A 26,449-nucleotide genomic window follows, 5' to 3' on the forward strand; every position below is an offset into this window, starting at 1 on the left:
GGAGATGAGAGCCATTACCAATTCAGTCTGTAAGAACGTCATGGACAACTTCTAGAACATATGCAGTAGAACGGAGAGAGAGTTTTGATGTGATGTTTTGAATATAATAAACTAGTTATGACCAAACACTAAGAAACGGGGCCTAATTAGAGTTGGGGCCCGTTTTTTTTTGGGTCTATCAAACTATCAAGGCACAGATGGGGATTGAACCCATGATCTTTGGTTTACGAGACCAACGCCTTACCACTTGGCCACTGCGCCTGTCCAAGGCTCCTACATTGTCACAATGCCGCATGCTAAGTATAAAAACAAACCTAGCCACAACCAGAATCAACATCGCAGTGTACCGACATCTCATTGGACGACATGTCTATACGTACTTGTTCCCTCCTCTATGCTTGAGTCCACGACGACAGGCATCGCCGTTTCGGCCATCTTGGTCCTGTCCCGCTCTCTGTCTCTGTCTCTGTCCCTGCCGCCGGATGAAGCCTCCCCCGCCCGTCGTTGCCGGTTCTTCTGGGCCTCGATGGCTTTGAGCTTGCGTGCGTGCTTGTGGCCTTTATAGTGAGCTTCCGCCTGGTTCTGCAGCAAAGCCAGAAAGATGAGGAGGAGAAAAGAAAAACAGGTTAGCGAGACAGGAGAATTTTAATCGATGTAATATCTTGTGGAAAAAGTGGAGCCCCCGACGTGCAGCCCGTGTTAAAATGCACGGCTGAATGCACAATACGCGAGCCGCCCGTCTGTTCCCGCCTGATAACGGCGCCGGCACGCCGGGAGGCCAGAGGTATAATTGCATGAGAAATACGCAGCAAGAGCGAGCCTTGCAACTCCACAACTACCCTATCAACGCGCACAGTGAGAGGCGTCCCTCTCGCTGCAAATGCGAGGCACATGCTAATGGCGCACACCAACACACACACACACACAGAAACACACTGATTGACTGCTCAATCTCGGAGCAAAGTCCCCCGCACTACAATCAGCAGAAATCAATAGCAAGATCACATCAAATGTGGATGGTGGCAACCCGATGATGGGTTGATGGGAAAAGACTAAATGTCATAATAATAATAATAACTGTCACGTCAAAAAGTCCCTCATACTGCTGGAAATGGAACTGGCTGGATGCTCAAGTATAGAAAACATAATTACACGCAACATGATCACTATGTACTGTATGTACATTACACACAAAATATTATCTGATAAAAAAGACAACACTTTTTTCATAAAAAAGTTTATCTTATATTTTTATTTTTTACTGAATTCTCTATTTATTCTTATCATTTTTCAAAAGACTTCTGTAATATTATTATTATTCATTCATTCATTCATTCATTCATTTTATAAAGCTTTTTCCTCACGAGGGTTGCGGGGGATGCTGGAGCCTATCCCAGCTGTCTTCTGGCGAGAGGCGGGGTGTTATTATTATTATTATTAAATCTGACTTTGTATTTTTCTTAACATTTATGTTATCATTATCATAATATTAATATTAGTATTTATTTTATTAGTATTGGTATTATCAACAACTGTTATTCCAAAACTGGCTGCAAAATGTAAAATATCAAATTTCATATTATATATTCATACACCCACACACACACATGTATAATGGACAGTATACATACACACATGAATATATCTATAATTAATAATTATTAAAATAAATAAATAATAATTCTAATAATATAATAAAAATAAAATAATTATAATTATAGTATAATATATGCAGACATGTATTATCATTTATTTAAATTTTTAAAAAATTGTAAAAATGCATTCACATCCTTTTTTATAGCGAGTAATTGCACTCTAATTTCAGATGACTTAATATGAATAATGTGTGAAAAATGCACCCAAATTCATTTTTTTTGTCGTTTAATGACCGACATCACTTCATAATATGATAAAGCAAAACCTCTCCAGCCCATTTTGACTTGACTGTCGTGAAGTGGAAGTTTACGAGCGGCGACCCAAGGTTACATCACGGTGCTTCACGAGCGGCGTCATGAATTTATGGAGGTAATCACGTCGACTTTGCATCGTGAAGAGGCCTATAAATAACGTGGCTGCCAGCGCCAAACATCCTGTGACTAATGTGCTGTGAAAAAGCTTCAAACGTTGGCGTGATGTGACCAATCCTGCCTGCGCCGACTCCGCCTCCGCAGCCAGCTGAGGCTCACCGCCGATAATTCTTCAAAAATGTTGTGCATAATATCATTTTTTCATGGCGAACACTTGTGAGTGTGTGGCTATAAATAATAACAGCCTAATGATGCCTATGCTAAAAAAAAAAACACCCATTGAGAAACAGGAAGCAAAACAAACAGCCATCTTGGAGGTTTATCAAGCGTGTGTGTAGGTTGCATCAAAAAGCCGTGGCGCGTTCGTGTTTGAAATTGGCGTTAAGTGGCGGTGCCGTGGGGACCCTCCCACTGGAGATTTCAATTCTAGAGTGTTTTTTTAACTTCTTCATCAAAAGCTTGAAACTTTCTTGGGGACCATTTTGGGTCATTGAGGTGAGAAACATTCATTCATTCATTTTCTACCGCTTTTTCCTCACGAGGGTTGCGGGGGTGCTGGAGCCTATCCCAGCTGTCTTCTGGCAAGAGGCGGGGTACACCCTGGACCGGTCGCCAGCCAATCACAGGGCACATATAGACAAACAACCATTCATACTCACATTCAAAATTTGGAGTCGCTAATTAACCTAGCATGTTTTTGGAATGTGGGAGGAAACCGGAGAAAACCCACGCATGCACGGGGAGAACATGCAACATGCAAACTCCACACAGAGATGACCGAGGGTGGAATTTAACCCTGGTCTCCTGGCTGTGAGGTACACACGCTAACAACTCGACCGCCGAGGTGAGAAACACTACTGGATTAAAGAAGTAAGTCATGGCAAAACAGGAAGGTGGTGACTATTTGGTGTCTCGCTGTCACATCGTGTCGTCGTGACACTCGCATCAAGAATCGTGTCTTCAGTGACGGTAAAATGTTCCTGTTTAAATATTCATTTTTCACGTTTTTCTGCATGTAAAAGCATCATTGTAAAGCTCCTCCTGCAACTACTTCCTCCTCCGAAGTCGTGAAGCGTACGAAGACCTGAGATGTCTCTTTGTTTTTTTTTTTTGTGCATATGCATGAAACGACCTGAGAAATGCGACTCACTGTGTGTGTGTGTGTGTGTGTGTGTGTGTGTGTGTGTGTTTCCCGCTGAGCAGGCTGATTGTTTCTGCTGGAGGCTGATAAACGGAGCCTCTACCTGCTGTCTCATCCCTCGTGCCAAAACAACCACCAAGAAAAAAAAAATATCACCAAGGAAAAACATTTGGAGTTTATGCATGCATACGAGTAAGTGTACAAATACTACTAATTCCTACCGTGGAGTTAAAGCGCAAGTGGCAAATATTGCAGGAGATAATCTGCTTCTTCTTGAGGGGCTGAGGGACGCCAAACGTGTGGTTGATCACCGCCTTCTGGACGGGGTCCATCTGAAAAAGAAAAAATGAAAAATGTATCTACTATAGCAGACGACTGCCAGGATTCTTTTTTTTTGAAAGAGCTGAAACGCTACCAAAACACACCACATGAAAGGAAGATTTCCGATCCTTTCATATATTATTCAGGCCCGTGTGTTTTGCCGCCTAAACGGGCTGCCGCGCATGCGGTATTCAAACTGACAGTAAACAAGAGAAGAGAAACAAGGCTGGAGTTACTGTGCCACACAGAAAACGCCACAGTTCTATACATTATTTGGAATATCAGAAGGTACTAAAAATAAACAGGAGGAGCGTAATGGTAATGAAATGGCAGTTCAGATTTCAACCATCAGCATGATCTTCAGTTGAGCACACCCAAAAACATCTAGTCCATGTTACGATGTAAAACCATCAACCGATGCAGATGAAAGCAGGTATCACCACCACCATTAAAGGTCTAGCCTATTTTTAGTACATCGTAATTGGTAATGGTAATGGTTTCATTTCATTTGAACATGCATCAGATTACAACTGAATGCATCACATAATCAGTTCCCAGTTCCACATGTCCAAAAGGAGTAGGAAGAAGCAAAGCTTATTAAATCCTACCCCTTCATCTGGTACTTTTACAATCGGTAACTGTTACATTTGTTCACTTCCTGCTTTCCATAATACAGTTTACTTTTACAATCAGTAATTGTTTCATTTGTTTACTTCCTGCTTTCCATAATACAGTTTACTTTTACAATCAGTAACTGTTTCATTTGTTCACTTCCTGCTTTCCATAATACAGTTTAATACAGTTAATAATAATGATAATAATAAATGATAATACAGGGTTTTTTTGTTGTTTTTTTAATAATGTACCTTGTACCGAATTATTATTTGTATATGTATATTATTATAATTATGTGTACCATAGTAAGTGTCAATATAGTGATATATATAGCACATCATGACTGGTTCAAGACTCTTCATCCTTGTATTTAGCAAACATCAACTGCTTGTATTGTTTCTTGAATTGGCTCATCGTTCATTAATTCATTCAAAAAAGTCCTTTTGGTACCAGTCCAGTCCTCTTGCTGAAAGACAGCTAGGATAGGCTCCAGCAAACACCACCAAATGAGGATAAGCGGCATAGAAAATCAACGGATGATAACAAAGTCAACAGCAGAGTGCAAGAGAGCATCTATGTTAAAGGGATACCTTTGAGGCACAGATGGGGGTCGAACCCATGATTTTCGGTTTACAAGACCGACACCTTACCACTTGGCCACAGCGCCCACTCTGCACATGTGAGTTCCAAATAAGGTCCTTTCAATGAGACACTGAGGTCAAATGAATGCATCAATATGTGTGACTTGTCTCGATCCTGCAAGTTTTTCTTCACAAGAATTTGTCGGCTGAACTTTCCTTGCGTTTATTTGAATTCAATAGTGTTTAGCTTTGAGCTTCGCACTCTTCTGCCCTTTGGCGGTGCCATTACGCCTTTTTTCTTCCCTTCAAACAAGGCGGTCAATGTGTAATTCTGAAGAGAACTGTTGCAATACAATTGCTTGGAATAACCATTTTGTTGCCTTAGGCTTGTTTTGTTTTGATGTCAGCTCAGGGAGGTAGTGACTATCTTCCTCTACAAGAGGTAGAGTCTGACCTTCAAAACCTCAAGCAGCCATCTGTCCGCCGTGCACACACACATTTGTTTTCGAGAGAGAGAATGCACTCGTTGTGTGTCCGCAGACATCCCGAGCCCACTGCTCTGAATGTGTCTTTTGTCTTCACGCCTCACGGTCCAGCCTGGTCTGTGATGAGTTTTCAGGGGCGATGCGATAGAGAAGGGACACCAGGAGGACAGGTGCATTCGCCCCCCACCCCGGTACCAGTCCAGCACAACATGTTCCCTATCAGAGCAAAGAAAAGCAGGAGTTCCCAGTTGAATGGACCATGTGATTGATGCCACAGCTGCACTGTCACAGTGCTGTTACGGAGACTAATCATCTCCTCCGGGGACCAAGGTGACACTGGTTTTGGCGCCGTTTGCACAGTGGCCACCTGCTTAGAAGAGTTCAAATCCCACTGGGAGCCGACCATTGTCATTTGCATATCTAATATTTTATCTTACGGAAGAAGTTTTTACTATGCCTGTCAAAGTAAAACTCACTGGATTGCGTTGGCCGGGGAATCGAACCTGGGTCAACTGCTTGGAAGGCAGCTATGCTAACCGCTGTATCGGCAATGCTACACAAAGAAGGTGTTTTGTTGTAAATTCGTCTCTTTCCACTCTAAGAGTCTCGAGGACAGTTTACAATTGGACTCCAACAGTAATAGATATGATTCGGTTTGAAAGCTCTTCAAGACTGGAACAGATCTACTTTAGGAGTTAGGACTCAAAGGCACAGATGGGGATTGAACCCATGATCTTCGGTTTACAAGACCAACACCTTACCACTTGTCCACTGCACCACATGTGCCTATGCCATGTATGCTACGTATGCCTGGGTCGGATAGACACAAATGTTCTGTTGGAACCAAAATGACCATCTCCAAATGACATAGACTGTCTAGGAACAAGACAGAAGGCATCCTATTGCAAGGCACAGATGGGGGTCGAACCCATGATCTTCGGTTTACGAGACCGACGCCTTACCACTTGGCCACTGCACCACATGTGACTATGCCATGTATGCTATGTACAGTGAAGAAAATAAGTATTTGAACACCCTGCTATTTTGCTATTTCTCCCACTTAGAAATCATGGAGGGGTCTGAAATTTTCATCGTAGGTGCATGTCCACTGTGAGAGAGATAAACTAAAAAGAAAAATCCAGAAATCACAATGCATGATTTTTTAACAATTTATTTGTGTGATACAGCTGCAAATAAGTATTTGAACACCTGTGTATCATCTAGAATTCTGACCCTGAAAGACCTGTTAGTCTGCCCATTAGAAGTCCACCTGCACTCCATGTATCATCCTGAATCAGATGCACCTGTTTGAGGTCGTTAGCTGCATAAAGACACCTGTCCACCCCATACAATCAGTAAGACTTTAACTTGTAACATGGCGAAGACCAAAGAGCTGTCCAAAGACACCAGAGACAAAATTGTACACCTCCACAAGGCTGGAATTACCAAGCAGCTTGGTGAAAAAAGGTCCACTGTTGGAGCTATCATTAGAAAATGGAAGAAGCTAAACATGACGGTCAATCTCAATCGGAGTGGAGCCCCATGCAAGATATCACCTCGTGGGGTCTCAATGATTCTAAGAAAGGTGAGGAATCAGCCCAGAACTACACGACAGGACTTGGTCAATGACCTGAAAAGAGCTGGGACCACCGTTTCCAAGGTTACTGTAGGTAATACACTAAGACGTCATGATGTGAAATCATGCATGGCACGAAAGGTTCCCCTGCTTAAACCAGCACATGTCAAGGCCCGTCTTAAGTTTGCATATGACCATTTGGATGATACAGAGGAGTCATGGGAGAAAGTTTTATGGTCAGATGAGACCAAAATAGAACTTTTTGGTCATAATTCCAATAAGCGTGTTTGGAGGAAGAAGAATGAAGAGTACAATCCGAAGAACACCATCCCTACTGTGAAGCATGGGGGTGGTAGCATCATGCTTTGGGGGTGTTTTTCTGCACATGGGACAGGACGAGTGCACTGCATTAAAGAGAGGATGACTGGGGCCGTGTATTGTGAGATTTTGGGGAACAACCTCCTTCCCTCTGTCAGAGCATTGAAGATGGGTCGTGGCTGGGTCTTCCAACACGACAACGACCCGAAGCACACAGCCAGGAAAACCAAGGAGTGGCTCCGTAAGAAGCATATCAAGGTTCTAGCATGGCCCAGCCAGTCTCCAGACCTGAACCCAATCGAAAATCTTTGGAGGGAGCTCAAACTCCGTGTTTCTCAGCGACAGCCCAGAAACCTGACTGATCTAGAGAAGATCTGTGTGGAGGAGTGGGCCAAGATCCCTCCTGCAGTGTGTGCAAACCTGGTGAAAAACTACAGGAAACGTTTGACCTCTGTAATAGCAAACAAAGGCTACTGTACCAAATATTAACATTCATTTTCTCAGGTGTTCAAATACTTATTAGCAGCTGTATCACACAAATAAATTGTTAAAAAATCATGCATTGTGATTTCTGGATTTTTCTTTTTAGTTTATCTCTCTCACAGTGGACATGCACCTACGATGAAAATTTCAGACCCCTCCATGATTTCTAAGTGGGAGAAATAGCAAAATAGCAGGGTGTTCAAATACTTATTTTCTTCACTGTATGCCTGGGTTGGATAGACACAAATCTTCTGTTGGAACCAAAATGACCATCTCCAAATGACATAGACTGTCTAGGAACAAGACAGAACCCATCCTATTGCAAGGCACAGATGGAGGTCAAACCCATGATCTTCGGTTTACAAGACCAACACCTTACCACTTGTCCACTGCACCACATGTGACTATGTCGTGTATGCTACGTATGCCTGGGTCGGATTGAAACAAATGTTCTGTTGGAACCAAAATGACCATCTCCAAATGACATAGACTGTCTAGGAACAAGACAGAACCCACCCTATTGCAAGGCACAGATGGGGGTCGAACCCATGATCTTCAGATTACGAGACCAACACCTTACCACATGTCCACTGCGCCATATGTGACTATGCCACATACAATACGTATGCCTGGGTTGGATAGACACAAACGTCCTGTTGGAACCAAAATGTCCATCTCAAAATGACATAGACCGTCTAGGAACAAAACAGAAGCCAGCCTATTGCAAGGCACAGATGGGGGTCGAACCCATGATCTTCGGTTTACAAGACCGACGCCTTACCACTTGGCCACTGCACCACATGTGACTATGCCATGTATGCTTTGTATGCCTGGGTCGGATAGACACAAATGTTCTGTTGGAACCAAAATGACCATCTCCAAATGACATAGACTGTCTAGGAACAAGACAGAACCCATCCTATTGCAAGGCACAGATGGGGGTCGAACCCATGATCTTCGGTTTACGAGACCGACGCCTTACCACTTGGCCACTGCACCACATGTGACTATGCCATGTATGCTTTGTATGCCTGGGTCGGATAGACACAAATGTTCTGTTGGAACCAAAATGACCATCTCCAAATGACATAGACTGTCTAGGAACAAGACAGAACCCATCCTATTGCAAGGCACAGATGGGGGTTGAACCCATGATCTTTGGTTTACGAGGCCGACGCCTTACCACTTGGATTTGTGTGGTGACACAAATCCTACTCTCAATATATTGCTTGTGTTTTCCAATCGGAACTCCAGAGGAAGTTCACACTGTTTGTTGGGGTCGCTGCCGCTTCATGTAGGTGTCAGTCACTTTGCCGACTCTCAAATCCAGAAGACATCAAAGTAGGACAGGGAACACTAATGCTAAAAAAAAAACACTTGCGACGAAGCACGCCGCCACGTACCGCCATGTTTCAAACAGTCCTCCCACCGACTCCTCAGACAAAACACTGCAGCCTCCAACATTAAACACGGCGGCAGCATCGTGATTTCCATCACGCCTTTTCTTGTTGCGAGACACGAGCAACCCTCCGTAACGCGGCGTAGGCGGCGCCAGGGAGAGCCAAAGAGCTGGACTTTGTGGGCGGCGAAAACAATCGAGCTGGCCACCTTTCCTGGTACACAAATGCATTTCATGCGGCGTATGTCTCGTCTCGTCCACGCCCACACACACACACACACACACATACACACAACGTGTGTAGTCTGAGCGTCCTGGCCTCGCTCGCCCTTTCCTTTCTGTGGCTGTCGAGTGGTTTATGTTTCATTTACGCCGAGCTGGAGATGGATGCTCAGCGTGAGCGGCGCTGACCCTGGACTGTATGCTAACTGTAAAGCTGAAATATTCATAAGAGGAGCACTCAGAGGAAAACATTTGTCACCTGTGAAACCCCCGAGAGAACAACAACCATCTAGGAAGCTGAAATAGCTAAAAGGAGGTCAAGTTGCATCCTCATCTAGAATTTTCCGACGGACAGGATCCTTCAAAATGTATTGCTGAAGTCTTTAATGACTTCATATACTCTAAACCAGTGGTCTCAAACACGTGGCCCGCAGGACCCTAGTTTGAGGTCCCCGCCTTGCTGTATGGTATCATGTACCCAGAAAAAAATATTACGTTTGATTAATGTTCATGTTAAAGGTTAAATAACTGTTAATAGTTATCCTCCCTATCTGTGTGGAAGTGGTAAGTTTTTGGCTTTTTAAGTTTAAAGAAATAACTTGAAGGCTACAGTTTAGGTCGCTAGCGCTCTCGTTTGCGAGTTAGCATGTGTCCCAAGACCCTGTAGTTGCGCAATAAGTTGTAAATAAAAAGAGTATAAATGTGACTATAGTCGTGTTTTGTCATGTCTACAGGGCTCTAATAATGCTTTGTTCATTTTAATCTGAAAAAAATAATTTGTCTACCCACCAACTATATGTGGTTTCTTAAGTTTTTATTATTTGCCGTTTTATTATTATATTTTCTATTTATTACTGATTGATTGATTTTCTTTATTTTTAATAAATGCGTTGTTGTTTTTTTGGAAAACCTGATGCGGCCCAGCCTCGCCCAGACCCTAGCTCCAGTGGCCCCCAGGTAAATTGAGTTTAAATATATAAACAATATAACATATAAATATAATATAAAAACAATATAAAACAATTCAGCACTCACTGTGTTGAAGTTGGGGAAGAGGCTGAGGGGGGAGGACCCGTTGAGCCGGAAGGGCAGGAGATGTTTGAGGTCCAGCTGAGGTTGTAGCGGCCGTCCCCCTACAGGCAGCGAGGCGAGGAGAGGCCCCCCCTGTCCCGATGTACCTGGACGCCACAAATAGAGAAGATGTTAGAGATGTCGACTGCTGGAGCCGTCAGGGGCGGCAGCCCCCGACTTTGATTCATGTGATGCCTGAGGTGCCGCTAAAACCTCCTGTGTGAAGTGTTTTCATTCTCGGAGTTTTGGTCAGAACCCGCACTCATGTACATGCACACAAACAGATCATTTAATTACATATTGGCCGGGGAAGGGCGGGGGCACGGGTGGGGGTGGGGGTGAGATATCGTATTTCAAATGGAGCCGGGATGAAGAGATTTCTAATTTTCCGCTTGGCTGTGTTTCAGTGCGGTGGTGCGCTGGGCGGCGCGCAGGCATTTACACGAGCGGCAGGATCAATCATCGGTGTCAGCCCCGGGTCAGGGTGGCTGCCTGCCTGCCCCTTAAAAAGTGGGCCTATCATACAAGAGAAACAGAGAGGGGCGGGGGGTTAAATCAGTAGGTGACGACCATATAATCTCAGCAGCAGCATTACAGGAAGCCCCTTTCACACAGAAAGAGGTAAATGGCACACTCTGGCCCCAGTTTTTTGCCATTCCCTTTCACACAGAAAGAGGTAAATGTCACACAACGGCCCCAGTTTTTTGCCATTCCCTTTCACACGGAATGAGGTAAACGTCACACTCCGGCCCCAGTTTTGTGCCATTCCCTTTCATACAGAAAGAGGTAAACGGCACACTCCGGCCCCAGTTTTTTGCCATTCCCTTTCACACAGAAAGAGGTAAATGTCACACTCTGGCTCCAGTTTTGTGCCATTCCCTTTCACACAGAAAGAGGTAAACGTTGCACTCTGGCTCCAGTTTTTTGCATTCCCTTTCACACAGATAGAGGTAAACGTCACACTCTGGCCCCAGTTTTTTGCCATTCCCTTTCACACAAAAAGAGGTAAACGTCACACTCCGGCCCCAGTTTTTTGTCATTCCCTTTCACACGGAAAGAGGTAAACGCCACACTCTGGCCCCAGTTTTTTCCCATTCCCTTTCACACAGAAAGAGGTAAATGTCACACTCTGGCCCCAGTTTTTTGCATTACCTTTCACACAGAAAGAGGTAAACGTCACACTCTGGCCCCAGTTTTTTGCCATTCCCTTTCACACAAAAAGAGGTAAATGTCACACTCTGGCCCCAGTTTTTTGCATTCCCTTTCACGCAGAAAGAGGTAAACGTCACACTCTGGCCCCAGTTTTTTGCCATTCCCTTTCACACAGAAAGAGGTAAACGTCACACTCCGGATGCAGTTTTTTGCCATTACCTTTCACACAGGCCACGCCCATCCTGCCTCTGTTACTGCTCTGATACTACGACAATATTGCCGGATCTACTGCTATTATGTCTCTGTGCCTTTCACACAAAGAACGGTCATCATGTCGAACATGAAAAAATAACATGGAAATGTTATATAATATCATAATAAATGTGTACAATATTTCCATGTATTTATTGATCTATTTATATACCGTACTTATCCTCCATTAAGAGTTCAGTCTTTTACTTTTATTGCATTTTTTAACGAGCGGCCGCCCTGCCTGCCTGTATTGCTGCCCCCCCCTCCCCGGAGGACAAATACACCTTTTTTTTAACAACGAAATTGAACGTGTTCACGGGCGATTGCATCAACGATTCTGCTGCAGCTTGCTGTAGTCGCGAACGCGTGTCGCGTTATGATGGATGATGATGTCGCCGCGCGTCTTTCCTTCAATAATGGAACGAGTTCTACCGTTGAAATACCGGGACTTCCACATAGAGCGCTCGCTCTAAAGCCTTAACGTAAATAAATCCACCATCAGACAAATCAGCATCTTTTCGGAGTGCAGCTGAAGATCGGCAGCCATGTTGGAAAGTCAAAAGCGTCAATAAGAGAGCATACGCTCCCTGCAGTGCTAGCCTAATGCTAGCCTAATGTGTGTGTGTGTGTGTGTGCAAGCTGCTTGTCTGACACCCACAGCGAGGCCTCCAGAAGAACAACAATCCTTGCCAAGATCAGGGTAGTCAGTTATTGCACGTTGCAGATTAATTCATCAATTAATTTGAAGAGCATTAAAGAGCATTTAATAAGGTATTTATCTACTTATTATACCAGCGGAGCCCAAACCGTTTCCAGCGAGGACCACATGCAGAAAAATTAAAGGCTGTGGGGGCCAATGTGATACATTTTATACATCAAAGAATTATATTTTTTGGGGGGGGGGGGGGGGGGTTCAGGAGAGCTCAGAAGCAGCAAGAGAAGCTGGACTAGAAGGGGAGACAGTTATCAGCCGATAATGCCCACACACCTCCCAGTGACTCCCCAGGCAGCTTATTAAATCAGTGCCTGTCACCGAGTGTGTGTGTACAAATAGAGAGCAGAGCAAATAGTCGCCGAGAGGCGAGTTTGCGCTTGGTTTGTGTGTGATGGCTGATTCTCATTCTGTGTGTGTGTTTACTTCCTGTCCAGACCAGATCCTGCAGTCCACGGGAAACTTGTGCATGACACGTTTTGCACTGCAAATGTCTTTTGTGTGTCGTTGTCATTCATTCATTGTTGGGTTGCTGGAGCCTATCCCAGCTGTCTTGGGCCCATATCACAGGGCCCATATAGACAAACAACCATTCACACTCACATTCATACCTATGGACAATTTGGAGTGGCCAATTAACCTAGCATGTTTTTGGAATGTGGGAGGAAACTGGCGTACATGGAGAAAACCCACGCATGCACGGGGAGAACATGCAAACTCCACACAGAGATGGCCGAAGGAGGAATTGAACTCGGGTCCTCCTATTAGTGAAGCCTGTGTGCTAACCACTCGACCACCGTGCAGCCCCTAAAAGGTGTTAAACATTTCTTTATATTCACAAATTTGGGTAATAAGAGTTTAAATGTCAATATAGGGGTGTTATTTCATGTCTAGAGGGCTCTAATAATGCTTAAATATGCATTCATTTTCTAACGCTTATCCACACGAGGGTCGCGGGGGGTGCTGGAGCCTATCCCAGCTGTCTTGGGGTGAGAGGCAGGGTACACCCTGGACTGGTCGCCAGCCAATCACAGGGCACATATAGACAAACAACCATTCACACTCACATTCATACCTATGGATAATATGGAGTCGACAAAAGAATAAATATCATTGTTTTGGGCGACCAAAAGAGAGAGAGAGACACAGAGCGAATCCCGGTGGCAAATTATCATCCATGTGATCAGGAGGCGACGTTAGGGTCACCCTGGGAGCAGTTAAGGACAGGGGGACATTAGCCTACAATCACTTTTAATTAAAGACAGACGCTTTTCACCCTCCTCTATGATAATAACCCGCGGACCTCAGATGCCGTGTGACTAGACTGATAACCACGGAGGAACTTCAATTAGCACGCCAGCGAGACGCTTTGATGAGACCAGTTTGCGTTGCACGCACACAAACTGTGTGTTCTTTTGCACAGCGTTTCCGGTGAACAGCTACGTATGCTGCTAAACAGGGGCTAACTAACGATATCGTTATCTCCAGCCATCGCTAATTAGGTGATGAGGACTTTTCTTACGAGGATTAGAAGGATTTGGAACAAAAAGTAATTAGTCCAAAATGGATGCAGAAAGCGGAAAGAAAGTTTTGCAGTGATGCAGCGGCAGTGCCGGCCACAAAATAACAACCCTGTGTGTGTGTGTGTGTGTGTCCAGGCTGCTCAGTACAACATGGCTACTGTATGGCTAATAACAACAGAAAGACACGTTTAGTTTTTACACTTCTATGTGACGGTTGAGTTTTTTTCATGGTGACAGTTTGACTCTGGAATTGACTATATGAGCAAAAGTGTGATGATAACCATAGAACTGCAAACCTAATGTGCGGCAAGAACTTCTCGGTACAATATGGTCATTGGTGAAGCAGCAATAGTAATAATAATCAAAGAAAGAAACGTACACAGTCAAAATTCCATGATCTCCCAGGAGGAAAACAGTGATCATAACCATAGAAGAAGAAACAGAATTGGGAGGCGGTAGTATGTCTGACTACGTTATGTTAAGTTTGCAATAATAATAATAATAACAGAAGAGAAATGTGGCCGACTCTTTGAAAACATTCAAATGCTTATTTTATGAGGGTGACAGTTTGACTCTGTAACAGACGATTATATATTTCAAATGCAAACTAAAGGCGGACCAGCATTCCAGAACAGTCTATTGCTAAGTCAATTCAATAAAAAAAACAAAAAAAAGGTCAAGCGTGAGCGTGTGTTTCCAGCCGTCATGCAAGACGGTGTTTATTTTAGTCCTCTGAATGGAGTCGGCGCGGCGCTAACAGGACCGGGAGGAGGAGACAGGAGCTTCTTCTCTGGCGTGAAGTCAATAATGAGTTTTGTCAGGCGAGCGGCGAGCGGAGCCGGCCCGGGCCGGGCGCCACTGAAGCCAACCTGAGCGCCAGGCCCATCTGTCAAGCTGAGACAATGAGCCCGAAGCCATCCGGAAACAAATTGCTCCGCTTCGACTGTGTGAAGCCCTGCCAGACGCCGCTAAAGTCCTGATGTTACGCGAGGGGGGGGGGGGGGGGGAGAATACGAGGCGGAAACACAACTATTGTTTTTGATAAAATGTCAGAACTTCTGCATTGCAGCCTCAGGCTATGTCCACGCATGGACAGCGGTTTTTAAAAATGGCGCCATCTTCACTCACAGATAAAAAAAATGATGGCTGTCAGCACAGCATATGTGTCGGCTGCCATTGCATACCAGACCAACAGGCGGCGCTGTAGCCTCTGATGTAAGGGTGTGTCAAGTGCAAAAAATGAATTCAAAAATATTTCCCAGGTTTTCCCAACTGTTTGCCCTAAAGCAGGGGTCTCAAACATGCGGCCCGCGGGCCAAATGTGGCCCGCAGGACACTAGTTTGAGGCCCCCGCTTTGATATGAAAGTTTAATGTTTGATATGGATGCTGTATGGTATCATGTACCCAGAAAAAATTATTACATTTGATTAATGTTCATGTTAAAGGTTAAATAACTGTTAATAGTTATCCTCCCTATCCGTGTGGAAGTGGTAAGTTTTGGGCTATTTAAGTTTAAAGGAAATCATTTGAAGGCTACCGTTTAGGTCGCTAGCGCTCTAGTTTGCGAGTTAGCATGTGTCCCAAGACCCTGCAGTTGCGCAATATGTTGTAAATAAAAAGAGTATAAATGTGACTATAGTCGTGTTTTGTCATGTCTACAGGGCTCTAATAATGCTTTGTTCATTTTAATCTGAAAAAAATAATTTGTCTACCCACCAACTATATGTGGTTTCTTAATTTTTTATTATTTGCCGTTTTATTATTATTATTATTATTATTATATTTATTTATTACTGATTGATTGATTTTGTTTATTCTTGATTTGTTTATTTATTTTTCATCTTATTTTGTGTAGAAAAATAAAAAGTAAGATATTTGAGCACAGTGGAATATTTTTTGTTGGAATTAGAACCAAAAGCGACGTTTTTTAAATTTTTTTGTTTTTAATAAATGCGTTTTTTTTTTTTTTTGGAAAACCTGATGCGGCCCAGCCTTGCCCAGACCCTAGCTCCAGTGGCCCCCAGGTAAATTGGGTTTGAGACCCCTGCCCTAAAGGGTTTTCCATTACAAATATTTTTCTGCACACATTGTTTAAACTACACGGTGGTCGCACAGTTAGCTGGAGCGGCCATTACGGAAATTATGACCATCAGTTTCGGCTTCATCGCCATCGTCATCCAAAGAGCGAGACAAAAGGACCTGGAAAAGATTGACAGGAGTTCAGACGAGGCTCATTTCCTCTGCAAAACGACTCATTTGCGATGCTGCTCTCTGACACGAACACGGCGTCATCATCATGGCGACTCTCTCGACTCATTTGCGGACTGATTGGACGCGCCGGGGTCGGCGGCCGTGCGGGAGAAAGAGTCCCGTCTGGTCTAATTTGAAGCGGTCAGCGGCACTCAAACGATGCAGGTGCTTAACGAGGCCGTGACGAATGGAAATGAAGTTGCTAAATAAAGAACATTCTCTTCATTCACTGAGCGGCTGAATGGGAAGCACTCAAGTACTTTAACGCACGCCATTGAACGCAGCACTCGATGATCGTGTACTTAACCAGCTTTATGAAATAAGTATTTGTACATACATCATATCATAAATCACAGGAACTGGCAGGAAGTGTGTTGCTCTTGGCAAAATGTGCTTTAGTTGCTCGTGACGGGGTACAACCCTGGACTGGTGGCCAGCCAATCACAGGGCACATATAGACAAACAACCATTCACACTCACATTCATACCTATGGACAATTTGGAGTGGCTAATTAACCTAGCATGTTTTTGGAATCTGGGAGGAAACCGGAGTACCCGGAATAAAAACCCACGCATGCACGGGGAGAACATGCAAACTCAGAGAATCGAACCCAGGTCTGTGTGGCCAACATGCTAACCACTCAACCATCGTGCGTCTATACCACATCATAAACATTCATTAATTCATTCATTAATTTTCTACCGCTTATCCTCACTAGGGTCGTGGGGGTGCTGGAGCCTATGCCAACTGTCTTCAGGCGAGAGGCGGGGTACACCCCGGACTGGTGGCCAGCCAATCACAGGGCACATATAGACAAACAACCATTCACACTCACATTCATACCTATGGACAATTTGGAGTCGCTAATTAACCTAGCATGTTTTTGGAATGTGGGAGGGAACCGGAGTACCCGGAAACATGCAAACTCCACACAGGGTGGAATTGAACTCGGGTCTCCTAGCTGTGAGGCCTGCGTAAATGGGTATTACTCTGTGTCATGCATTGAAACGCAACACATGCTCGTATGGTGTTCATGTGTTTTCCTTACCATGCCTTTAAATGCAGCAGTCGGGCGTGAGCGAGGGTAAATTCAACCGCTAATGGCGATAAAAAGCTTGTTACGGTCCAAGGAAACGGTGGACTCCCCTCTGCCCCCCCCTCCCCCTTATAACAAATGCAGAAATGCACAAAGCAACAGCGAGGTTTGACTTTCTAGAGAAAGGAAATGCACTTACATGAGAATTAAAGAAGTGGCAATAAAAGCCCTGCAGCTGTGAAAGCCTTGCACAGTGCTAATGCATAAATTAGCTTTGCTTCTATGGGGAAACAATACATTTTAATAAGACACTTTGTTCACCATAGCCACAAACATATTTTTAGTCTGAATGGAAGAAAATACTTGAATAATTTAAACAGACCGTCCATGCTCGGGTACGAGGTATGACTTGATGGAGACCAAAGCGGAAAAACAATTAGCCCAGGCTTTTATTTTCATTTTTTACATCTCCGTCACCAGCGGCCTGGGGGATGAAGTAGATTCGGCCGCCGTAATTGCTTCAAATCAGCCTCCTCGCCAGGTTTAGAAAAGTCGCTCTGAAGCAGAGATGAATCTAGACGAGAACATCTGAACGCCTCGCAGCGTCACGCCTGGCGGATCCATTTTGTTTTTGTGTGCGACGTACGCATCCCCAACAAAGGTGAGGTAATGGCGTGGAGAAGAGTCGAGCGAGCGCACCCCCCCGGAGAGAATAGTTGTACGCTCCTCACGTGCGCTAAGCAAACATGCGGATGATTTGAAATACACCGGAGTCGTTGCTAACGTTTCCATTCGGAGGATTCGACAACAATACACAAGCTCAAGTCACAGCGGGGGTGTCTAAAGTGCGGCCCAGGGGCCATTTGCAGTACGCGGCTGTTTGTTTGTTGGCCCGTGGCACATTGTAAACATCATTTAACATAAAAAAGATGAAAATCGATGCAGATTTTACAAGAATAAAGTCAAAATGTTTAGCAAAAAAAGTGGTAATCTAAGGAGAAAAAGTCTTTTCACAACAATAATGTAAAACAAATATGAGATAAAAGGTCATTTTAGTGGTGAAATATGGAAAAATATGTTATTTTTTTAAGTTGTAATAATATGAGAAACAAATAAAACAATTAATAAAGTAATAATAATAGTGTAGTATAATAGCATAGTAACAATATTCATTCATTCATTTTCTACCGCTTTTCCTCACAAGGGTCAAGGGGGTGCTGGAGCCTATCCCAGCTGTCTTCGGGCGGGGTACACCCTGGACTGGTGGCCAGCCAATCACAGGGTACATATAGACAAACAACCATTCACACTCACATTCATACCTATGGACAAAAAACGTATATGGACAAAAAGTCAAAATACGATATTTTAAAAGTAAAAAAATAAAGTTGTAATTTTTTTTTTTCATTTGTCGCTATGTGGACCTCGGCGAAAACAAACCCGTACAGTGTCCAAAGTCCAACCCCAGCGTTACTTTTTAAAAAATAAACTGAATGAAGCGTGTTGACTGGTGGCTATAGGATCACTTTCAAAATGTGAAGAAGACAAAAAGAAGATGGCCTCCGTGCTACGCTATCACAGCATTACGCTAGCCCGGTCTGGGATTCACACATTCCTGCCTTTGATGCTACGGAAAGCTCTAAAACATGACATGCTAGCGATAATGTGGGGTTGAAAAAAGCCGACCAAGGTGACCGGTACCGGTCTCGCGTGGCGTCTCTGCCTCTGAGGCTGAGCAGATAAGGACTCTTATCAGAGGCCGTGCAGGCGAAGCCATAACAGGATCTTTACTAGCAGGCGGGACCAGAGGAGCGCGGCGGGAAATGAGTGGCAAGGAGGATGGAGGTGGGCAAGGCGAGTGGGCGGAGGTGAAGCTGTGTGTGTGTTGCAATGTGGCCAGAGCGTAATGACTGTGAGAGGTACACCTGCTTGTGTGGCGATAAGAAGGCAGAAGCAATCGCTCGGAGAAAGCCCGCAGCCTCCGCCGGCATCTTCCCGCCTCTTTACCCGTAGCCTCCAAGCACAGGGCGTCACTTCTTTCCACGTACGTTCGGGCAACCGTACGCCAACGCCAGCCCGGGAAGGTCACAGGTCGTGACTCTTGGCGGTCTCGCTTCTCATTACCGCCATTTTCAGCCGGGAGATTAAGATGCGAATCCTCCAGGATGAAACTTCGCTCGCCACGAGAGAGACACACCGTCAGCTGTTGCTGTCGTCGTGTGAATTATTCATTCGCTGTTTACAGCAAGCGACAGGTGCGTGACCTCAGCGATGAGTGCTCATGAGCGCGGAGGAGGAAGAGGAAGTGGGGGTCTGGAAGTTGCCAGGTGAGCGGCTGGAAGGCGAGGTCCACTGAAGGGATTCGGTTCACCTCCAGGCACCCGTGGTACGGTACTCCGAGCCCCCCCGGCGACAGACGACAAAGCCAGCTGTCACCTCCGGCTGCGGAATGGATCATCATCTTCATCTCGTTCCACGCTCTCCTCCTCCTTCTCCTCCTCCTCCCTGTTTTCTCAGCGACGCATCCCTCCTCAGGGAAACCTTGGAAGATCCCGAAGATGGATTCATCCTGATTGAAAGTTGCTAGAGTGTCCCCGAGCATCAACGCCGAAGACTCGAGAGATGACGGGGAATAAACTGTCGGGCGGGATTAATGAACAACCTTCAGGGCGGCCATGTTTTTAAAGAAGCTTCCATTAAATCTTTGTTATTTGAGATCCTCATTCATTCTATTTGTGGCGGCGCAGTTCCGGGGGGGGGATAGATGACATCATCACCCAATTTCCATAATTGACCGTGACGTATTTTTTATGGACACTGTGGGCAACAAAAAGTTTGGGTTCAGAAGTCTTTTGTTCCTTTTTTTGTTGTGTCACAAACAATACAGAGCCGCCTCTCGGTGCTTTTCAATGGGGAAAAAGGGGGGGGGGGGGCGAAAGTGTCCAGGGAAATAGAGTAGAGTAGAAACAGAATAGAGATGGGTCTGAATACTCAATAAAGCAATAAAGTTGCTAAATCCCTCCTGCTACATCTTCTTATTCTCTGGCAGACTGGGTACGTATGAGGTGTCTTCAGAAGCACAATTCCAATACTATTAACTGTACTATTTAATGAGTTGGAATAACTTAGAATGTGTTTATTAGAGCCAGATTAGTGCCAAATTTATTATAAACAATAAACGAACATATGGACAAAGATGGACTCTGACCGAGCATGCAGAGGGAAAATTCTGCTCAAACTGTATACAATTTAACTGAGATATATTCTAATAACTTTGATTGATTTACTGTATGTATTTATATTGTTTAATAAAAAACGCCTGGCAATTAATTTTGTATTGATTTATTTAACCACACCATCCTGTCAATTGATGCAGATACCATAATGCTTCGTTGACCTTTAGCTGGCACGCGCTAACTTCACATGAGCGTCAATTGAAGATGATTTGATGTTAATCTTAAGTACAGCACTAAAGACAACAACAGCCCTAATCAATACAGCGCGGGAGAAACCAAAGCGGGAACAATTACCTACAATAAATTCCATTTTCTTGACTGTAAGCAAGCAAGAGCCTAATTTGATTACACTTGATTACACCGGAGACTTTTTTGTCAAAGCGCTCCATTTTTTTTTTCACAGAAGCGATAATGAAGAACATGTAGCAGCTGACCGTAGCACAGAGAGGGACTATTTGACGGAAGTATGCAATCAGCAATCATTAGTAAGCAAATGGATTGATCAACCGTAGCGCAGCCATGCAAGCTGCTCTAATAGACCTGCTAATGCATCATTGTCATGGAGGGCGTACACGCTGGGATCGCTATCGCCGGCCTCCGGCGGAGAACACTGGGGAGTATTTCACCGCTGTTGCCTCTGATAGCTTTACAAATCTAATTCATACGTCCCCGGAGAGGAGGGCGGCAGCTCCGAGCAAGAGGACGAGGGCGGTGGAGGGCGCTAAATGTAGATCCAAGTCGACAAAATTGGGCTTCTCGGGCCTCCGTAATATGACAGGAAGGAAAGCGTGTAATGTTAAAGAAAAGTGTAATGTTAGTACCGCCCGCGCAAGTTTGATATGGATGCTGTATGGTATCATGTACCCAGAAAAAATTATTACGTTTGATTCATGTTCATGTTAAAGGTTAAATAACTGTTAATAGTTATCCTCCCTATCCGTGTGGAAGTGGTAAGTTGTTGGCTATTTAAGTTTGAAGGAAATAACTTGAAGGCTACCGTTTAGGTCGCTAGCGCTCTAGTTTGCGAGTTAGCATGTGTCTCAATAAGTTGTAAATAAAAAGAGTATAAATGTGACTATAGTCGTGTTTTGTCATGTCTACAGGGCTCTAATATGCTTTGTTCATTTTAATCTGAAAAAAATAATTTGTCTACCCACCAACTATATGTGGTTTCTTGAGTTTTTATTATTTGATGTTTTATTATTATATTTTCTATTTATTACTGATTGATTGATTTTCTTTATTTTTAATAAATGCGTTGTTGTTTTTTTGGAAAACCTGATGCGGCCCAGTCTCACCCAGACCCTAGCTCCAGTGGCCCCCAAGCAAATTGAGTTTGAGACCCCTGCCTTAAGGTGCTAGCTAAAAGAGCTAATGTAGATAAAGCTAGGTATTGTATATCCGCTACCATTGGTTTATATAGGAAACTACTGCATTATACCTAACTGTTATTTGATAGCGTTAGCACCACTAATGCAAATCTATAGAGTGTCTCTGGTCTTCGTCTCTTTTGATTGGCCGCTGGAGTGCCATTGCCCTTCATGGTAGCCATCTTGAATAATTTGCTCACCGCCAACGTAGCTTTTTTTTTTGTAAGCCATATTTGACCGAGATATAAATGCACAAACATCCTCTCCTTGATTGCGATAATTAGCTTGTTCCACTTAATCACCTTCTATTAGCGGCACCTGCGAGCTTCCAGTCATCTGCTGTGATTGGATATCATCACAGAAATGTTGTGTCTCCGCCCGCTGTGGAATCAGCGGCTATTCTCCCGGCTCGCATCATCTCGTGCTGTAATTCTAAAACACATGGCGGCACCCACATTGATGATGATGATGATGATGGTGGTAGTTTGGAAGTAAAGAGGAGGTGGGGCTGTGGGTGCTGTGGATAAAAGACATCCCTTATCAGCTTCCGGGAATGAAGGCGTTTGCTGCAATGAAAGAGGAGGCTTTCGGTGAGATAAGCCGAGAGGGAGACGGGAGCTCTCGCTAAGCCTTCAGATTGGACCAGGCCTGCTGAGGGAGCGGAGGAGAAGGAGGAGGAGAAGAAGAAGGGGACAAGTGGAGTATTTTAGGACAGGGGTCTGCCATTGAGAGGCTAATCATCTGCTTCATAGGTTCCTCATCAGTGTTTCGGGTACTATACCGCCATAAATACATTAGGAGCGCCACAAATACATTTGGTATATGCTCATAAGAAACATCACAAGGCTGTCTGAGTAGAAGATTGGCCGTTCCATCCTCGTTTCCCCCGCCCAGTCAAGACACTTCACCCCCCCCTCCTTGCATCCAGAGCTACCCAGCCTGGTGCATGAATGCTGGTGGTGTCGTACACTCACATGGACCCCAGGAAACATGAACGTTTTTTCAACTGCACTTGTTAAATAAGGTAAAAAAACATGACATAATGTCCCAAATTTCTAGCGACACACACACACACACAAACACTGTCCGTTTTCAAGGCCAGAAACCGATGTTCGCATGGGGGCAAGAGGCCAAAACTCCTCGCAAAAACACACTATTCTGCAGACATACCCCACTGTGACCTGACACCACAGGTAGATTACAGTCCTGTTCATCTAACAAACCTCATGCGTCAACACTCGTCATCTCTCAGAAAACAAATAGAGGTAAAAAAAAAAAAAAAAAAAAACACAGACAAGGACAAGTGCACCAAACAGCCGTGAGACATTCTTTACGCTCAACGCAAACAAACATACGTACAGCCTCGTCTTCGCCTCTTGTGGCTTCTTTTGTTCCGTTTTGTGCAGCATTTTTCTGCTCAATTACACAACAAACACGCATGGAACTGTGTGTGTGTGTCTGTGTGTGGGTGTGCGAATTAAAGGGAATGCCTTCTGGAGTTGTTGTTGTTGTTTTGTTGTTATGTGTAGTGTTTGGGTATTATTACTAGGACTCGATTAGGGAAATGCTGCAACTAGAGACACGGTAATAAAATGAATACTACTCAAAAGAGAACATTATTATCATTTTGGAAAGGCATAATTTTATGTTGAATCACATCAATAGATTGTGTTGTGCAGGTGTACCCGATGACGCGTTCAGGGCTTCTATGAAAGCGACCATTCAAACCAGAAAAGCCAGCCACTTAGCCACCATTTTTATGTTTATATGAGGCCAATTAAAAAGCATTTAGGCGAACGTGTTAAAAAAAAAAACATTCAACCAAATTGCTGAATAATTTAATGACAGCATTATGCTAACTGATTATTAAAATGCAGTACAGTAATATTGCGGCTTAATGACACAGACGCTGTCAAATTCTACCTTCCTCCATCTTTTCGCTTCCTTTGACTCGCTCTCCTTTAAGTCTCTACTGGCTCATTTAAGTCAAGGTCACAGCGAGCGGAGATGAGTGGCCCACTTGAAGCTCAAAGCCGCCTTCTCCATGCAGGAGACAGCGGGAAACGCGCACACACACACACACACACACACACACACACACAGAGACATGGAAAGCATCAAGAAAGGTGATGTGTTGCTGCTCTTTGCCTTCAAGGCCTGCGTCTTTAGCCTTAGAACCACAGGCTAACTGACTGTGGGTGGGTGGGTGGTTGTGTGTGTGTGTGTCGAACCATTTCTCATCTTGTCAGAACCCAACCCCCGCACCCCTGCCGGGGCCCTCACATATGCCTACAGCTGGCAGCATCCAGAAGCCATCACTTCAGCAGACGGGCCAATCACTTCAGTGGAATGACTCAAACTGTCAATCACAGGACGTCATTTTCACTCCGTAGGGGGTGTCATAGTGGGCCCGGGGTGGGGGCGGGGGGGGGGGCGTCAAGGCTTACATATGAAACACGCATGCAAATAAATGTTTACATAATGTACTAATAAATGGATGCACTGGTGGATTAGAGTGGACAAAAACATTGTTATTAAAATAAAATGATTGTATTTATTCAAAAAATCGCTATGATTTGTCATTTTAATTAACTTGGCCCATTAAGATAAAAAAAAACATTATGAAATAATTATTATTTTAAATGAATGTAATAAATTCTGTTTGTGTATGAGGACAGCATGAATGACATAAATGTCACGTTCAATGTCATTGTCCATTCACAATCTAACTGCGACACAACCCACCTTGATTGAAAAAGCAGTGGGCTGTATAATAATATGTACATTTTCATATACGGCGGGACTATATTTTGCAATATTTATATGAGCACGATGACACAACTTCATGAATTAACAACACGGACAAAGATAAAAGAGCGAGCAAAAATAGACAACACATGTTGTATTGCCACTCAATTCTCCAACATCACACACACCCACCCACACACACACACACACACACACAAAAGCTCCTGAAAGGCAGCAAACATCAGAGGACGGTGATGATTTACTTCCACGAATAGAATCTTGTTTGCTAAACTCTCATCACCTCCTGGACTCGACAGGGGGGGGGGGGGGGGGCGACGAAACAATCAAACATCACACGACGCGGCTGTGTGCGACTACGTGGCGACACAACCTCGACCGCATCAATAAATAAGCAGCACGAGACACAATACCTTTCACCGGCATGAGTGGCACTCATCTTCCTCACTTTACTCGCCTTGTCAGACAGTTGATAAGAAACACCGCATCCTCCTCGCGTTAGCATCATAGAACCATAGACCTGTTATCATGGGGCATATTTAGCTTGGGGAGATGAGCCATTCATTCTGGAGATGACAAACGCTGACCGGAGCTGAGCTAACAAAATATGACTGGGAATTGTGTGTGTGTGTGTGTGCGTGATTGTGTGTGTGTGTGAGCGAGCAGCCACCTTCACGCCTCAGGCCCAACAACGATGAACACAAAGGCAAAAGGCCCAGGAGATTCATCCATCATCCAACCTCACATCTGTGTGTGTTTTTTTGTGTTATGCATGTACACACACAAACACACACACAGAACCAAACACACACACAGAACCACACACACACACACACACACACAAAGCTACATTAACTAACCAGAAAGTAACATTTAGTCAACTTGAAAGGCCGCGTCGTTGCCTTCTCATTAACCTCCTCGTTTACTCCGGCTCCGACCGCCACTTAAGTGCAACGCCCACACCAACCTCCCTCCGCCCACCAGCCCCCGACCCCCCCCAGCCTGTGCACATTGACGCTGAAACAAGGGGCACATCTCAAGGTCAAGAACGGCCGTTTAAGACAGCAGAATAACACAAGATTGATTGCGCTTATGGACTCTAATCATCAGACCATTAATGACCTCATGCTTTATAATGTCAGCGTAAGAAAACCACGTAAGTCCATAATAATATAGTTTTTAAAGATATGTCAATGCTCTGATTAGCCCAGGCATTTTGTTTTCCTAAACCTGAATGAGGATTCAGAATGGGAAGAAGGTGATAATTGGAGGAATGCTGTTATTTCCTGTGAAAACTCTATTTTTAACTCTAATCGTGACGAGCGGAAAAGGAAGCTGAGTTCTCCATGACCACGTGCTCGCTCGTTACAGCCCGCATTGCACAACACGGTAGCAACAGAACCAATGTTGTAGTCGTAGAAGAAAACGTCTTCTATAGCATTAATAGCGCTGATGAGTTGATTGCGCAGGGTGTTCAAAGTGCGGTCCAAAGGCCATTGGTGGCCACCGGCAAAAAAATAAAAAAATATAATTTCACAAAAAAAAAAAAAATCCAGATACACGCTGCTCGTGATATGTCCGATGCCAGCTACTGCCATTTTTTGGGGTACTTAAAAAATCCATCAGGAGGTTGACTACAGCCACAGCTGTTATTTGCTCATTTAGACCATGCTATATGAATGGAGATGCTCATTGTGATAGTGATACCCTCTTTGGGTTTTTCGAGTGCCCAACCAACTCTATGTCACATTTTCTGATTGAGTGTGACTGCTAAATAACCCACCATGGGGTCAAAAAAAGTTACAAATGCATTCAGGTGAGAAACACTATTGAATTTCATCAATATGCATCATCAGTAACAGTAAAATTATAATTATTCACTCTATAAAAATGTGTGGGTGTCTGGAATGG

The 26,449-nt window shown here is 44.2% G+C and overlaps 1 protein-coding gene and 6 non-coding genes across 14 annotated transcripts in view; all 7 read right to left on the minus strand.

The window, feature by feature from the left end:
* Positions 1-26,449, minus strand: part of znf385c (zinc finger protein 385C) — an 85,184-nt gene that overhangs the window by 10,602 nt on the left and 48,133 nt on the right. For all 8 annotated transcript variants that reach the window (XM_078797009.1, XM_058048136.2, XM_078797011.1 and 5 more), the window contains 3 exons: positions 10,204-10,346; positions 3,390-3,500; positions 381-582 (listed from right to left, as the gene is read on the minus strand). In XM_078797009.1, the coding sequence (XP_078653135.1) occupies positions 381-582; positions 3,390-3,500; positions 10,204-10,346 (456 nt within the window). The remainder of the gene's footprint in view (positions 1-380; positions 583-3,389; positions 3,501-10,203; positions 10,347-26,449) is intronic.
* On the minus strand, positions 190-261 carry trnat-cgu (transfer RNA threonine (anticodon CGU)). The gene has a single exon. It is a non-coding gene; the product is annotated as a tRNA-Thr (tRNA).
* trnat-ugu (transfer RNA threonine (anticodon UGU)) lies at positions 4,700-4,771 on the minus strand. The gene has a single exon. It is a non-coding gene; the product is annotated as a tRNA-Thr (tRNA).
* On the minus strand, positions 5,877-5,948 carry trnat-ugu (transfer RNA threonine (anticodon UGU)). The gene has a single exon. It is a non-coding gene; the product is annotated as a tRNA-Thr (tRNA).
* trnat-cgu (transfer RNA threonine (anticodon CGU)) lies at positions 6,078-6,149 on the minus strand. Its single transcript has one exon. It is a non-coding gene; the product is annotated as a tRNA-Thr (tRNA).
* On the minus strand, positions 8,274-8,345 carry trnat-ugu (transfer RNA threonine (anticodon UGU)). The gene has a single exon. It is a non-coding gene; the product is annotated as a tRNA-Thr (tRNA).
* trnat-cgu (transfer RNA threonine (anticodon CGU)) lies at positions 8,475-8,546 on the minus strand. Its single transcript has one exon. It is a non-coding gene; the product is annotated as a tRNA-Thr (tRNA).

The sequence above is a fragment of the Doryrhamphus excisus genome, linkage group LG16 (genome assembly GCF_037039965.1).
Source record: "Doryrhamphus excisus strain RoL-2023G ecotype Guam linkage group LG16, RoL_Dexc_Guam_v1.1, whole genome shotgun sequence".
NCBI classification, from domain to species: domain Eukaryota; kingdom Metazoa; phylum Chordata; class Actinopteri; order Syngnathiformes; family Syngnathidae; genus Doryrhamphus; species Doryrhamphus excisus.